This window comes from Aythya ferina (assembly GCF_964211825.1).
Source record: "Aythya ferina genome assembly, chromosome: 7".
Taxonomy (NCBI): Eukaryota; Metazoa; Chordata; class Aves; order Anseriformes; family Anatidae; genus Aythya; species Aythya ferina.
Genome location: NC_140302.1, coordinates 21,539,072 through 21,556,479, shown reverse-complemented (window position 1 = coordinate 21,556,479; position 17,408 = coordinate 21,539,072). Strand labels below are relative to the sequence as shown.

The 17,408-nt window shown below is 39.3% G+C and overlaps 1 protein-coding gene across 15 annotated transcripts in view; it reads left to right on the top strand.

Moving 5' to 3' along the window:
• The window catches only part of EXOC6 (exocyst complex component 6), a 123,649-nt gene that overhangs the window by 33,510 nt on the left and 72,731 nt on the right, over positions 1–17,408 (top strand). For all 15 annotated transcript variants that reach the window (XM_084525698.1, XM_084525696.1, XM_084525695.1 and 12 more), the window contains one exon: positions 16,743–16,914. In XM_084525698.1, the coding sequence (XP_084381824.1) occupies positions 16,743–16,914 (172 nt within the window). The remainder of the gene's footprint in view (positions 1–16,742; positions 16,915–17,408) is intronic.

The window sequence follows — 17,408 nt, the reverse complement described above, 5'->3', positions numbered from 1 at the left end:
GCTGGGGCGGCCGCGGGCAGCCCCGGGCGGGCTGCGCTGACAGGAGGGCGGCGGGCAGGGCCGAGGCGGCCGCCGTGCCCCCGCCCCCGGCCGGTATCTCCAGCAGGGGCCGGGGCTGGGGCGGCCCCGCTGTGTGATGGGGTCTCCGGGGGCAGGGAGGTGCGGGGCGCTTCTCCGTGTGCGGGTCTGCGCTGGGAGCCGGGCCGAGCCCTCGTTTTGGGTGGTGGCTGCGTTGCTGCGAGGCGCCTCTGCGTGCAGCCCTTTCTAACCGGGCGCAGACGGAAACCGCCGGCTGAAATCTGCCACCCTGGACAGTTTCCGCGTCCTGGGGACTTGACAGCGTCCAGAGCGCTTTCCGAGTGCCGCGAGCTCGTTGGCTTGTCCCTTTTCGATGCCACACTGGCAAATGGCGTGGGATGCGTGTCAAAGAAGAGGTTTAGCTCTGTCCCGTGGGAGAGAGGCTCGCTGCTGCCAGGCCTGGAGGGAGTGAAGCAGGGTATGGGGAAGGTGCAGGGGGCACAGGGGTTTTCACCCCGCGGCTGTGCTGGCAGCCCGCTGGTCAGAGCCCTCTGAAGTGGAAGAGCCCGGGCACCAGCCAAACAAGGAGGAGATGGCTGCAAGTTTGCACAGTATCCCTTTGGGAAGATATGGAGATCTTGTGCGCAGGGAACTGGAAAAAGCGGTTTGTGGTGTCAGCGTGTGCAGGGTGGCGAGCACAGGTTGTTGATTTTCCCTGGAGAGCATGTACTGGAGAGTGCAGGAGGGGGCAGACACGGGGTGGGAGGCTGGGGAACCTTTTGCGGAGAACTTATGGAAGAAAAATATCCATTGCCCGTGAAATGGGTCATTTTGCGCTTCACAGCGAATGATGTTGTGACGTGTCTGCAGTAGGTCCTCCAGTGACGAGGGGTCCAGGGGAGTTTGTGGGCAGGGGACTGGTGTGGGGCTGGGGCTAATCAGCCCCTGAGCAGCCCAACCGGGGAGTGTGTTGGAGCGGACCAGACATCACTAGCGCTGCTGTGGTCCCCCCTTACTGTTTCTTCAACACAGCCAGTACAAGGGGTGCACGTGGGGCACTGAAGCTGGGCGTCACACGGAGCTTCATCTGTGAGCTCAGGCTGAGAGACAGCAGCTGAGATGTTCTCAGACTTGAGTTGGGCCTGGAGGCAATCTAGCCATGTTTGAGCTAGCAAGCCCAGGCACATTGAAGCTGATGTCTGCAAAAATACCCACACCAAAACAAAACAAAACTTAGTAACAAAATATTAATCTAAGTGCAGTTTCACTACAGTCTCCAATACAGAGCTTATATCAGATGTGCAATGTGTCCTTATGCAAAGGACATGCAGAGAACCGGGCTGAACAGTGGAAGAAGGCACATTTGGGAACCACAGGCATGGATAGGGGAGAGACATGAAATGAGGAAGGAGCGATATGAGTCTCTTATTTTGTGTTATACATCTAAAATATATTTCCAGTTTTTACAAATATAAATATTTAGATTCTTGGTTTTTATATGCTTTTGTCCTTCCAGTTTATATATATATATATATAATATATATATAAATATAATATATATATTATATATATAAACAAATAAATAATATGTGCATATTGATATAAATACATCTTGTTATCTTCATGGCTTTTCAGAAATGTAGCTTTGCATTGGTGACTTTCAGAATTTTTAGAAAAGCATACATTGGTCTGATTTAGCAGCTAGTGCTTATTTACAAACCCATAAATCAAGCTAAAGAACATTTACATCTGGCTCAGTGTTTTGAAAGAAGTCCAGCTGACATCACAGAAATATTCTGCTTTTTTATAGAAAGAGACGCGTTTGAAATCAAAACTGTCTGTCTGCTCAGCTGTTTGTTAAAATTTGTGAGTTGCTGTGTGAAACTGAAAAGTCTAAAATCTCAAATCTAATTTCAAGATCTATTTCAATAAACAAAAGCTTGAACATAAAATGGAGCATTATTTTCTGCACAAGATACAGCTTTTACTTGTTAAACAATATAAACCAGATAAATGAGTTTAGTAATTCCACGTGCAGTTGCCTAAGCCTACCACATCAAGTGATCCATTGATTTCCGTCACGGAATTCATTCATACCAGTTGTGTCATGTAATGACTGAAGTTACATCCATTTCATTGTGTGAAATGGAACATTTTAGTAATTCTTGGTCTGTAATGCTGGGAGAATATTTATAGCATCATGACATGAAATGAAGCACCAACATACGTTTTAAAAATAGCAGAACAATAGAGGTGTGCGCTTTGGATAAGCAGTGTGAGGTAATACTTAATGCTGAAGATCATAGAATGTGCAAGATCTGACTTATCCTGAATTGTTCCTATCGCAATCTTAATATCTTCCTAATGCTTTACAAGGAAGTGTAATTTTTATTTTATTTTATTTTATTTTTTTGGGGCCATATGTGGGTTCCATGGAAACGTGCTTCTGCTCCTATTTTTCTTCACTGTTCTGTTTGCTCGCTTGGTGTAGATGTCTCTGCTAGTGTAGCATTTCCTGTCCTGCTGGAACAGCAACAGCACTTGTGTGTAGGGTATTGATGTATCTATTGCTGAGGGTATTTTATGTGTTACTGACAGATAAAGACCATTGATCCTGCAGGTGATTTATAGTACTGAGATGCACCTATGTATAGGAATGGGAAACACAGGTCCTTCACAGAAGGAGCAAAGGGAGAGCTGGGATTACTTACTATTTAGGACCATTAGCTCCTAAAAATTGTGCAACTTTTTTAGATATCAAATGCAGAGATTATATTTGATTTTTATTTATTTTAAGTATTAAGTGGATGAACTTACAGCTTTCAAATTGCTGGCACTTAACTTGCATCTCTAAATATAGCGGCATACACAGAGTCCTTACAAATGAGATGTAAATCAACTGTACAACATACTTTTCATTAACAAGGTAAACTGTGTATATAGCAGGCCAGGATTTTTTTTTTCCTCCCGCAGACTCTGTGACTGCTTTATCAACATCTTAACATTTTTCTAGCTTTAATGGCTAACTAAACGTGGTTAATGACAACACCTGTTAAAGGCTTGTCACTCTCACATTTTTATATAATGTGTTAATATCTTATAATTCCTTTCTTATACGTACTATTGGGCTTTGCAAAACCAGGAAGAGATGTCAGTGAATATTCGAATATACAAAGGAAAAGGTGAAAAACACGGTGAAAAGCAATACCCCTGTTCCCCTCAGAAAAAAAATAATCCAAAAGTTAATAACAAAAAAATCTTAGGCCCTACTGAGCTTCATAGGAATACATATTAAGATTTCAACAGCCAATTTTTAAGAGTGTCTTCATACTTCTTGAATACTCTGTTGGACGCACAAGGATAATTAATAAGATCAATTATATTCAGAAGAAAATAACTGACCTTATCTGCTGGTTAGTGATATGTAGGTCCACAGAGGTCAAACAGAGCAGACAGTACTGTTCCAGCAATGTCCTGATGTACTGTACTGAAGAGTCTTTTTCAGCTTGTGGTAATGTGTAATATTTCAAAGTCCTTTTCTAAAAATGTATGAATTAACTCTTAACTCTAACTTGGCAATGTCTAGCACAAGCAGAGAGCAGGCTTATTTTTTCATCTCATCCTTCGCGTCACTGAGTTTGCGGTGTTCTGGGGGCCCCATACAGCCTGTCAAAGGAGTGCCTCCAGACCTGCAAGCAGTAGGCTAAGCAACTAATGCAAAGTAAAATTTAAAAATTATGGGGGAATCAGTGATGGGAATTTTGTAGATAGGTAAAGTTGATAAAGAGGTGCTATGTCATTGCTATATGGGATGGAAGCAGGATGTTCTCTGTGGCTTCCACCCATAATTGCAGCTCAGAAGTACTCCTCCTAAGTCAGTGTAAAACTGCTTGCAAGCAACTTTTCTCTCACCCTCTTCCTGAAATCCATCATCACAAAGCTGTTGCCTCAGTAGATCTTCTCAGTTGCTGTAAATTGTGCTGGCCATGAAACTTCTTGACTGAGTTATTGGGGGGCTTTGTAGGAAGACGTTGCTGGCATATTATCTGAGGCTCCAGGCACGGCACTGACACAGCCGTTACATTGCTGCTTTTCTGCCTGGTGCTGCAAGAGGCTGTGGTGACCTTCCACAGACCTAACACTGCCTTGCTCTGATAATGGCAACGGAGCTGCCTAGCTGTGAAGCAAAATCACTTCTGCCTGATGCTCTTTTTGTAGTATGGGTTGAACAGAGTTTGGAGGTAGAATACAGATTTGTTGCAAGCTTTGTTAAAGAATATGGGTGAAGTGTTAGAAGCCATTAATGAAAAAACTACTCATCCTGAACTTCTGTTTTTGTTTTGCAGGAAAGCTAAAGCAAAAAAAAAAAAAAAAGCATGCTCCAGTAAGGCAGTAAGGCATCATTTGAGGAATAAATCAAGAAAGCAAGAGTAGCAAAATGGTGCAAGCAAGGCTGTTTTGTCCTTCCTTGATCAAGATTTCTAAGAAAATTTAGAGGTAGAAATATGAAGAGAAACTAATTCTGCTTTTACTAAGTCATGGTACACAGTGCAACTGCAGACACTTTGCCCAGACTGGGGTCTGTAATTTGTATTTCAGAGATATTCCTATATCCATTGAGGGGCCTGTTCAAAGCCAAGTAAATGAAGTGCCTAAATATATAGCATATGACAGGATGCTCTGAATCGTCAACATGATTTACTGAGAGCGTACATGATTTACTGGTAGGTATAGTTTACTTATGTGACTCTGTGTTTTTAGCAGTACAGGTAGCAGTAGCATAAGCAGTATGAATGATTTTTCTAAATGTGGGAAGACAAAACAACATCAACACAGTCGCAGGCTGCGAAATATTTTTTCTGAATGCTTGCCTACAGACTGCTGGGATTTGTGATGTGGTTATCCAATGGCAAAATGTGGTTGCCCTCATTTTTGCCTTGTGGTCATATTTGTCAGGTATGATTATCCACAGGCATTTTTCCATGTCCTCATAATTTTGTTTTTGGACTATAAGGCAGCAATTCACATCTGTTCCTTGCCAACAGCTTAGTCTTCTTTTAAAGGCAGAGTAAACATATTGATCTCTGAGTCCCTTGTTTTGAAACAGAACTTATATGGTTTAATAATGTATTTCAATTTAAAATAATATGATAATTAATGTTTTAGGTATTACAAGCTATTTTTATGGTTCAAAAGTCACTCTGTAACTTTGTTAATAGTCTGTCTTCAAATTGTGGGCTGTTTTCAGATTAATTTGTTTCATTCCTTTTCAAAATGAAGTTGCATGGTAGCCCAAAGGAACTAGCAATTCCTTCTGTGTCAGCTGTAGGGATTTCTGGATCAGGTCATAGGATGTTCTCTTGTATATGTATATATCGATTTATCTTTATTATAATAGCTATCTTGTATGTTGCAACTGGGTGCTATAGAGCAAGGAGAATAGCCTGATCATTGAGAAAGCGTATCCTGAAAAACTGGTGGCTTGCTTGTAGCCTGTCTGTTGCAGTTTTGTCACTTGGTGCAGGATTTGGTGATATTCCAAATATTCATATTGAAAGGCAAGACTCAGATAAAGCCACTGTCTATGTGAACAAATCTATCGCTGTGTGTATTTTTATAAAGGAATAATATATACATATATATATATTATCACTAGCCCACTATATAGCATCAAAACAGTGTAAGAATACTGTATGCTCTAGGCTAATTATTTTGACATTTATATATTCAGTGGAAGTACTGCCTTTTTTTTTTTCTGTAAGCTAGTCTGATATTTCAGAAATTCTTCAGATTTGCCACTGGTGGCAAAAAAAAAAAAAAAAAAAAAAAAGATCTTAGAAAAAGGTGAGGATTCACTTCCATTCTTGCAAGTTTCAGCACAGTACTTCACTTTTTACAACGGCTGAAACTGTTTGTGGTTAATATCTGCTTTGCATTGCATTGCATTTGTAAAAAAATCTTTAGGGTTGATGCTGATTAAGTCTGTCATGAAAAATGTCTGCAAGTCAGGCTATCTTGATCTTTTTAAATGCTTATGCATCAGCTTCTGACTCAGTTCTTACAGTGGTTTCCAAATGGACAACTGCCAAATGAAGTTTTAAACTAACTAGTAACCCGTGTGGAGAATACTTCTGACATAGATCTCTGCAATTTCATGAGCATTACCAAAGAGCTTGAAATTTTTCCCATGTTTAGGAGACGTATTTCAAAATACATGAAAGCTTTTAAAATAAAGACATCATCTGCTGAGAGATCCAGAATGGTGTACTTACTAGGCGGCTGATGTAGTTTGTATTATTGTGTTGCATCTAAATGTAACCTTCCTATCATACGAATGGCTTACTTGTTGTAATATCAGGTACATTCAGGAAAGCTAACTGTTATTCATGTAGTTTCTTCACATTCCTCAAGCTGAAGTCTGTCAACCCAGATTTTAGACCTGTCCTATAGGAAACGCATTAATTTTACATCCTGCATGAATGTCAGTCATGTGGGTAATTTCCTGCATTTTTTTCCTTAGAAGCCAGTGGCATACGCTGTACCCTAGCTTTCTGTGTGCATTTCTGAATCGTTGCTCTGCGACTTTGCAATTTCCTCAATACAGATGTCTACCTGAGGAGTGCTAGCATAATTCAATTAAACATAAGCCTATTTTTGACCAGTAAGTTCTGGACCATTTGCACATAAAAGTTAGAGCAACTGCAGTTAAGCAAGTTTTGTCATGTTGTGTTTTATGGATTATACTACTAAAAGAAGTTCATAAAAATCTGTGAGGACTAGTCTTTCTTAAATAATGCCAAACGTAGATTTGCAAATAGGAAACTATTTCTATGGGCTGTAGTAAAATATTCAGTACTAACTTGTTCAAAAACATCAAGCTAATTTTGAATCAGCATCAAGCAATCAAATTAGATATTATCTTACTTAAGGGCTTGCTATGGCTAGTTAAAAAACCTAGCTGTTGCCAGTCTTTCTGGCTATTATCTGACGGTGGATGAAATGCCCAAGCCTAATCCCTGTCACCACAGACCTTGGCAAAACAATGACATCATGTTCAATTTTATGTTCATCTTCAGGTGTGCTCAGCAACGCATCTTTTCCTCATCCTGTCCACGTCTGCTAAGGAATTGCTTGTATGCCTGGCCAGTTGTGTCCTGTACAGGAAGGAGTTAATGATCTGTGCTGGAGGCTGGCTGTGCCTCAGCCTTTGCCAGTCATACCAAACTGGCATCGAACTTAATCGCTGATGGAGGTGTTAAGAAGGAAAGAAGCAGCTTTTGGAGTGCATCAGCACTGGTGGGAAGACTTGGGTTTGACGAAGAGGACCTAAAAGATGTCTTTGAACAGTTCTGTACTGGGAGCCTGCAGAGATGGCAAGGACAGGGACTTTTCTTTTTTCCCCTGTTCATAGCATCAGATTTTAAGAAGGGTGTTCAGCTCTAAAACTGAGTGGGATTTTCACTGTCTCAGAGAAAGTAATTTACTTGCAAAACTACAAGTGAGTGTAATTCTTGCAATTGTCCCATGAATCAGAGCAATACAAAACTAAGAATGCATATGCTGTAGTACATATATCTAGGGGCGCTTGGGACGCTTCAACTTCAAAAAGAAGTGTTTGCACTTTCAAGTATCACATACTTGAATATTAATACCCTCTACTCTCCTTTCTATTACAGAACATTGGATGTTTCTGTTGGTAGCAGCTGTCTCTGGGACTTTCACAGTTTGCCAACTTCCTTATGCTTAGGGTGCCTTTGAACTATCTCTACCCCATTGATATCGGCGAGGCAGTGTTTTCAGTTTTGTTCTTAGGTTAATTTCAAGCTGAAGTTAACATAATTGTTTTATATTATGTTTGTTTTGTTTTATGACTTTAGGGAATTGTAAGCAGGTAGCCAATATGCACTCCCTCCTTTTGAAATGTGTCATCAGTGAGTTGTCGGCTTTATCTTTCTCAAAGGAATGGACATTTTTTTCTGCCATTTAGTCTGTTTGTCAAGCAGATGGACTATTGGAGTAAGTTTCATAGAATCAATTTAACAAATACTAGTACAAGTCAGTTAACATATGCTTTTACTTGCTACTCAGCAGAGAGAAGCTCTGTTAATTTTAGTTGGGCTTTTGAATTAAACTGAGAATTAAAAGTCATCTTCCATTTTCTTCAGTGGTCCTGGGAGACAAGAATATGTAATACAGACTGGATTTGTGTGAGAAAAATCATTTTATTTTTATAGAAAGAATGCATCCTGTTACCTGGCTTGCCCTGGACTGAAAATAATACATTCTTAACACAATTGTGTGTAAAACTTCAATTATTGGATATTTTATTAAATCTGAAACTTCTTGATTCCTAAAATAATATATTTACATCTGTGTGGTGTTGATATACAAAGCCAATTGAAGTAAATAACCTAGACATCCTAGTTATGTCTGTGGGCCTTTGTTACCTTAAATGTTCTGTTGAACCTTCATATATCTCACAAGGTCTGTACAGAAACAATTGGTATGTATTTATCTTGAAGGTTATGTCTAAAGTGTCGCAGATGAAGAAAGCAGATCAGTTGTAGATTGTAATAGATGGCTATTTTTGGACCATACAGAATAGAAGTCTGATCAGATCTTTAAAAACCAACTTAGAAGCTAAACTTTTCATTTCTAGATGAATCTCTGTTTGCTCCTAAAATGGAGCAATTTATGTTACAGTCTGGGGAAATAAGAAGGGAAAATAAGAATATTGCTTTATGGACTTGAGTTGCCTATTTTATTTGCTATGAAATAGCGTTGGTTCCACCTATGTCTGCTGTATTCGTTTAGGCACATGAAGCAGATGACCAGACTTGGCATTCTGTTATGTGTCAATAGCTATTACCGAAGTGAGTGGGGCTGGCACTTTCTTTGCTGTTTTTTAATCTACTATTACAACACAAATTTGGAAAAAAATAGTAGTACAGCACTTGTTTTTCAGTTTCTTGCTTCATACATCAGTAAGTAGCACAAAGGCTTAGCAGGAAGAGGCATCTCCTTGGTCAGCAGTGTAAAAACAGGAAGGAGGAAGTCTATTGCAAATCTGGGTTTGCTGATTATCAGTTCATGTTTCACTGCAGAGGATGTCCATTAACAGCCATCAGCGTCCTACATTGCTTATCCAGAATGAACAATGACTGCCGTAGTGTTGCTACTACAGAATATGGACCCTGGTTATAGGAAGTAATGTTAACTAACAAACTGTACTCAGCCCTTTCCTGCTCATAGAAACAGGATACTATTAGTGAGAACAATTCACAGAAACTGCACATACAGGAAAACCAGGCAAGTAAAGCATACCAGCTAAACTAAGATTAATAAAATCTTTTCTCTGATTAGGCCATAGCTTTGGTTGTGCATTGTTCTGGCATGTAACATGATCTTTTAAATAGAGTGGTGAGAGGTAGTTATAAATAAGGATGGCAGAACTGGACCCTAGGTAGTGTCTGGCGTAGAAAGTCTGCTTAGGTTCTAAGAAATGTGCTTATTACCATAACTCTAGTTGAATTACAGGAAACACCTGGACATTATTTTATAAAGCTTTTTAAGGGTGTATGCAGCAACCTATATGAAATTACTCCATGGAAAAATCCATACAAAGTTTGCAGTTTGTGTAAACAGAAAATATCTTTGTATATTGCAGGACAAAGGAAATTTCTGCAGTGTTTCCTGTGAAATTGCAGCTTCAATTGAATATGTGATACAATATCGTGCTTAGGGATGCCATGGTTAGAGTCAAAATGACAGTTCTATTCTAAGGGCAGGATCTTAATTTGCATGGTCAGTTTTTTGCACTTGCATAGATTCCACTGAACTCATCATGCAAATTTGACTTATTATTATTAAGTGTTATTATGTATCTTTATTCAGTTTCTCTCTTTCTCATCTACTTGAATGCCTCTTGCAATGTGTATGTGGGAGCTAGTTGGGAACTTATCTGGCCTCCTTTCAAAATTAGCATTGGTAGCAAGATATTAATTCTAAAAGCATGATTTTTCACAAGCACAGTTTGTTCATTTGAGGGCTGTTATTTTTTTTAATTTTTTTTTGTGTGCCTTGGTTTAACTACTCACTTTAATCACTTCAAAATTTATTTTTCCCCTACACTTGTAAGTCTGAAGCTCTACGCATGAACGTTTTTCTGTTGCATCCTTTGCAGTTCTGGAAGTTGCATGATTAGGCTTACGTTCCCTGTCAAACGTGTATGCCTATTGTGCAGATGTGTGTAATTCCCATTATTGTTACAGCACTCATGGGGATGTGGCACCTACCTAATGGTTATCAGTACACAGCAAGGAATGTGTGTATACAGTTTTTAATTGCTTCATGTGTCTTGTGTAATCAGGAAATGAAAGACTTTGTGGCAATGCAGGCAGGGGTGGGGAACCTGCAATTCTTCCCAGAAATGGGACAGGACAGGATGGGCTGGCCGCTGTGAAAATGGTGGAAGGAGGCATGTCATCCGTGAGGGGCTGCTGCCTTCCAAACCACCGCACTGTCCCTGCTGGGGAACTTCAGTCACATCTTTCTCTGCTTAAGTCCCGCTCCTCACATTTACCCCAACTTTATGAATTATTACTAACATCAGCATTTTCAGTTTGCATCCTCACCACCTTCTGAATGGGACAGAAATGGAGTGCAGAAAACTTGGTGTCTGGAGAAGTAGAACTGTTGTTTTCTCTGTGCTGCTTACCCACTGGCCTGGGCATTTCAGCTCACAACAATGGATGGAGAAGTGAGGGAAAGCATCATGTTTCTGCTGGAGTGGGCTTGTTGTAGGTCAAAATAAGAACTGAAAATATTTGAGTGTCCCAATGCATTTCATACTTGAGCACTTGTAATGCGTGCAGATGTGTTTCAGCCTTTGGTTTGCTCCCGGAGTTCTGTTGCTCATCAAACTCATCCATATATTTTCATAGTCTGTAATTTGTCCCCTAAAAAGATAGATGAGATTTTCTCTCTTTTCTGATATCTGTATTTGCTATTTTTTAAATAAACTACCTCTTTTGAGAATCTTTGCTGCTGTTAGAACATGTTATTATAAGTAATTTCATTACTAGGAAGAGAATTGTGCACTCGAAAAACTTCCGGTAATGCTGCATAAGCTCAGAGATTTCTCCTGAATATAGGTTGTAATTAAAAATCAAATCATCACCCATGTAAAGCAAACCAATCAACCAGCCAACAAACAAACAAAAACAAAAAACTTGGAGAAATAATGCTTTTTTAAATTTTGCAACCCAAGGTAGATGTTTGTCTATTTGACTGTGTTAATAATGATTTTTCATAGACAATTATTTACCACCAACCAGGAAGTCACATTGTCTTCTGAATCATTATTTGCTTATGAATGACTGGAACTTCTCTTTCTCTCTTTCACTGTCTCTTTTTTTTTTTTTTTTTTTTTTGTTAGCTTGTTTTTCCTTTTTGAGTTCATTTTTACCTGAACAATGAGTAGTTGAGTAGTTCTGGCTACCATTTTTTTTAGTTACATCTATTGCCATTTTTTTTAGTTACATCTATTGCCATAGATAAAAAGGACAAAACTATCTCATTTCTCATTCTGATTACTCTTGCAATTCACTCTTCCAAGCTAAACTCCCACCAGGTAGATGACAGTGAAAGTTGTTTTCAGGTTTCTGATTATCCACATTTTCTAGTAGGAAGATGACATAGAGACTGATGGGAGGGGTGAAAAGGAAATTTGGTGTATTGGCTGATTTCTCAAAAATATTTTTAAACTCTTCTCCTTTTACACTTCCTAATCTATTTGCCTACCTTTCCACTAGTCCAGTCAATGTATTAAATTAATCATTATTTTTCTTTGGCCTGTAGCTTTTTTTTTTTTCTTGCTTTTTTTTTTTTTTTTTTTTTCCCCACATTAGTGAAATGCTGACCTTTTTTTAATCCACTTTGCAGTTGGGCATTTAATGGCTCACATCCTGGCTGCATTGACAGAAATGATCTATGTGCATCTCTAGCCGAAATGGGTTTTTGAAGCTGTACTGTAACCATCTGTGAAGAGATCTGTGATAGCAGCTCAAAGTGACAACGCATATGATGGAAATTGTCATTATAATGGAATGGATAATATGAGGGTTATATATCATAAAGGGTCAGGTGGAATTCATGGGAGGTTGGATGTTAACAGTTCTTTGCTGAATTTTAGCTCTCTGGAAATTAGCCTTTTTGCTTACTCAGCAGATGTTATTTTTGTGTGTGGAATGGTGCCCTCTGGTGTTGAAGTAGATTTTTGCAGGTAAACAAACAAAAAAATGAGACGTACTAAATATTTTTCTTAGTGTGCTTCAGTTTAAAAATGAAATTAAGAAGTTGTTTTATGGTTATCATTAAAGTGTCCAGTAACCTTTTTTGATTTTAATAGTAAATGATTGCATATGTGTTTGTTTGTTTGTTTTTTCCCATCATTTATTTGAGACCTGAGTTCAAGTATGTTTATGCTCATCATTCTCCCTTCAGTCCAGCTGGTAAGAAAAGACCTGGGCAAAAATAACCCTATTGCAATATCATGGAGTCAGTGAGGGAGAGAGAGATCTTTCTCCCTCTTTACATATTTTTTTTAATCTTTGTGAGCATTGAACTATTACAGAAAGCTTTACTACTGCACTGTACTAAGCTCTACCTCGATATAATATTTAGAACCAATTTTTTAAGCTGCCTTCCAAGTCTGTCTTTCTCTGGTTTATTTATTTATTTTTTTTTCCCATCTTTTGAGTACTTTTTGCACTATCTTGTATTTACCTGTTGCCAAATAGATACGACTCATATTGTCCAGTTATTGGGATGATTCAGAAATAATCTCTGTCTATAGTCAGAATTCTGGGAGCAAATAACCTGCTACACTCATTAACAGAACATCCTTCGCCTCTGCTTGTGCTCTTCCTGGGTGCCCAGCTTGCCCCATCTGTTGAGAGTGAAGGTAGCACCTGCCCTGTCCTGGCAGCTTGCGCATTGCCCAAATGCACATGGTGATTTCTCTTTAGAGTTGAACTGAAAAGCACAGAATTATTATTGGAATTGCTTGCAGTGCCATAACTTTCAAATAATTATTCAAAGTTCGTAATTATTTAGCTACATCAAGGTCAATTTTGAAATGTGTGCGCAGCAAATAAACTTCAGGAGCAAAAATAAACCGCACTGTAGTAGGGTTAGCTACGGGGTAAATCAGGCATGCATTCCTCAGTTTTATTTCCAGTTTTGAGAAAAAGTGTAATTTCTGTTCATGGCCAGAGGTGGCACGGCTCTCTCAAGTACGTGTACACTTCTTAAATACTGCTGCTTTAGGTCAGACTTCTTTCTAAGCCTCTGAAGTAGCATGTGTATAGTGTCCTAAGAGTGCAGAGTACTGAGAAAGTTAGGGAGCGTTTTAATTCATTTTCTTACTTATCATGGATATCAGGGAATTGTGATACAAAGTATGATTTTTTTTTCCTAAATACTGTGATTTATTTCTTTAAAAGTAGGCAGTTCTCAGGATTTTTTTCCTTCGTGTGCTGAAGAGGGTTGATTTGTTACTCTTCCCACAAGGTGGAGCTATTTACATTTGGAATTAATATGGAATTTATACCATTAGTGAATCTTAAGGGACTCCATTAAACTATTGGTTTAGATCACAGATTATCATTTAGGTCATAATTTTGTTAGTATCCTTCCAGTAAGCAGTATAATGTAGAACATAAAATAGTTACCCTTATTTTAATAAGGCAGAGTAATCTTGTGGTTAAGTCAGTGTACTGATATTGTTTCCTGACATTAAACACTTACTGTATGGTTTTGAATTAAATATTTTGATAATACATCTGACCTTTTATATATTAATTTTATGTACTGCAGTCACCAGGCAATAACAAGGTCCAAAAAGACAGTGTGTTGCTGCCACCATAAGCAGAAACTTTGGTGGTACAAACGCAGCTGTGGAGTTCCCCTTCCTCCATCTTTTTACTGTCTTGTTCTCGTTTTAGGTATATTTAGTCTACTGTGTTTTACTGTTTACACTTACAAATATGTTGACAACTGAGTACACAGTGCTAGAGAGAAGTCCCCTATTTTTGTGATAATGATACCTCTTTTTTTTGGCCTTTTTGATTTTATTTTATTTTTTGAGAACACTGGAAGGAGACCTAAACTTTGAGACTCCTCCTGCTGTTAAAAGGCTTAAGGCAGCAGTAATAAAGAGAGCTTTTTGCTTGTTCCGCTTTAGCACATTCTGGGGGAGCTCATGCATGCACAATATCTGTGAGGGCACTATCTGATGCCTCTGGTCCTCCTAATCTTTTTATTTCTTCTCCAGAATTGGTGCTCTGCAGGAAGGCAGGTGTCCCTCTCTGCCCACCCTGCAGGTTTCGACACCTCTCACCCTTTTCTTGTAGAGCCAGAGCAGAGCTCACATAACCAGCTTGTGCTGTTTTGGAGCACTCCAACATCGCTTGTTGAACCTTTTTCCTCACCCCTTTCCCATATCTTTAGAGGCAGTGTAGTCCACGTGTCTCTCCCAATTTCTCCAGATGCAAAACATCAGCTTGCCCAGCGAGGGTTCACCCAGTGCCATGCGGCTTGCAGCTTCCTCCCCCCTCTGGGCCGCAGTAGGCCGCAGGTGCGGGTCGCTTCCATCTTCCAGCCCAGCCCTTTGCACCGCGGCTGCCCTGGGCAGCCATGAGGTGTTCCTGTCAGGCAGCCTGCCAGGAACCTCGGGGAGCGAGGCTGGCTGTGACACTTTTGCTCCTTCCAGCTGTCATTTCAAACTGCAGCAGTGGAAAGGGTGAGGGGCATTTTTTTCCCCCTTTGTGATTCATTTCATGGGTCAACAACTTTGGATTTTCCACTGGTGCTCTTAGGAGGAAAGAGCCTGCCTTTCAGCGTGCTAGCCTTCTTTTCCTATCAGAAGCAAAGGAGAATAATCCTCGCAACTTTTAGGGGTTGATTTATCAGACAAACCGGAATATTTTATTGCATGGATAATGAGAAAATATTTAGAGCAAGCAGGCTGTCTGGAACTGTCTTTCTTCCTTCACCATGTGGGACAACGTATTACCTTTCTTATTTCTCTAACTTCAATTGCTTCTCTCAATATGTTGCCCAAGGTCAGAAGGAACTAAAAAAGCATCAAGAATCTAGTTACAGTCTCTTTTCAGTCTTCCTTGAAAGGTCAAGTTCTTAGCAGACACTCAGCCATAGGTTTGTTGAACCAGGTGGTGATGACCCCAGACCTTGGTGGAGCCCAGCTGGTCTGGTTAGAAAAGAGGATCTTGACTATGGGAAGTCATACTTCTGCAAGAAGACCAGAAGGGAAGTCCTTTCCCTGTCCTTGAGAGTTTTAGAGACTTTTGCTTACTGTTGCCTGGTTTTTGAACTTCAGACTGAAGTCTCCCACAAGCAGCAGTGAGACCTTTGGAACTTCAACCTTTTTCCCATTTTATTCCCTCATGTTACTATTTATTTATTCTACATTTATGGAGAAATCTTTGCAATTTTGGAGAGAAATTAAAGGCTAAAAAAAAAAAACAACGGCATTTTTGAGGTCTTCAATCTCCTGTGTTTTTTTTTTTGTTTTGTTTTGAATTGCTCACTTTCTTAGGAGACTTCATACCTTTGATTTCCAGGGTAGCAGATTAGGATTATGGTTAAAGTTAGGGGTTAGTGTGAGTGTTTAGGTTAGTGCTTGCATTAGGGTTAAGAGTTAGTGTTAGAGGTAGCATTTGGTTACGGTTAGGGATATGTTTTGGTGTTCAGGTTCAATTGTATTAGGGTTCCTTCTTGGGAAAGGGTTAGGTATAGGGTTAGGAGTTGCAGTTACGGAATGCAGTTCTCTGTAATACCCCTTTTTTGCTTCTTCTACTAAGTCTAAAGCTTTAAATTGCCCACAGTTGTCTTTGCTCTTTCTCATGCTTGAGTATTTTTCCCTGCAGCTTTCTATTTCTGATGCAGCTCAACAGGCTACACTGGTAACTTCTGGAGTCATATTTCCCACTTGAGGTTTCTATGTTTAGCACTCAACCAATCAGTAAAATAAATCAAAAGACATCATTTTAGCCATTCCTGAAAGTTAGATCCCATATAGGTAGCAGCCTTAGGCATGCGCATATCATGATTTTCCTTTAGGACATGTTTTGAGGGGGCTGGAGGATGGGAGGGGAACAGGGTGGCTGGGCATCTGGCCATAGCAGCACACTGCTCGGGTCACGCTGTCTGCGAGTACCCAACACTGGCGCTGCTGGATAACTGCTGTTAGGAGTACTAGAAAAGCAAATTTGTATGTTATACATTTCTTGTATATACATATACATGTATGTTATACATTTCTTCAGTTTATACTGAAGAAATAGTGGAGTTTGATGGAAAAGTGATCCATGCTATTTGAAGTGGTCAGAGAAACTGAATCTTTTGTACCCTTATTTGAGCATTAGGGCATAAACAACAGACCAGTGAGGCTCAGGTCAACCATGATGTAACTGGTTAAGCACCTGGATTAATGCCATAAGGGCTGGGTTCTGTTCTCAGTTTTGCACTATCTGTTTGTTTTAATGCTGATTTTGGTGGAGTGCATCACAAATGATGGTACCATAACATCAAGTTTGCATGCTTTTGTGTATTTTAGAGATATTTCAATAAAGATTCTTGCATACTGCACTTAACTGGTGGGTGGGAAAGTAAACTCTGATTTTCTTACTTGTATTTAACAGGTCTGTATATGATGACCAGCCAAATGCACATCAGAGGTTTATGGAAAAACTAGACGCCTGCATACGTAACCATGACAGGGAGATAGAAAAGATGTGCAATTTTCACCATCAGGGCTTTGTGGATGCTATTACAGAACTTCTTAAAGTTAGGGCTGACGCAGAAAAATTAAAGGTAAGGAACTAGTTTCTCAGTGTTTTGTATCATTGTCTTTGAATTCAAGGAAAAGGGACTTGACTTTTCTACTGAAGAATAGTATTTTCATGGCTATCACATACACCCTGGTATTTCCAACAGTTCTGTTTGTTTTTAAAGTGGATTACGTGGGACTTGTGACAAGGACTGTGTTGTCTGATCCAGTAATACATTTATAAAGCTGAATATGTTATTAGGTCCAATTCTGTGTTTGTTTTGTTTTGTTTTGTTTTGTTTTGTTTTGTTTTTAATGTATGTTTTTGGAACATGTTACCAAAATTATTTTTGCCATTTCTTAAAGGCTTTCTCACATGGTAAAGAACAACAAATGCTAAAGTATCGGCAAAACCAGTATTGCTTTTGTAGGCCTGCTTTTTCTGATCATGTGTTTATATGTCAGACCTTAGAAGGTTTCAAATCTTTAATGGAAAAATAAAAACGCTGCAATTATTCATGAAAAATACATTTTATTT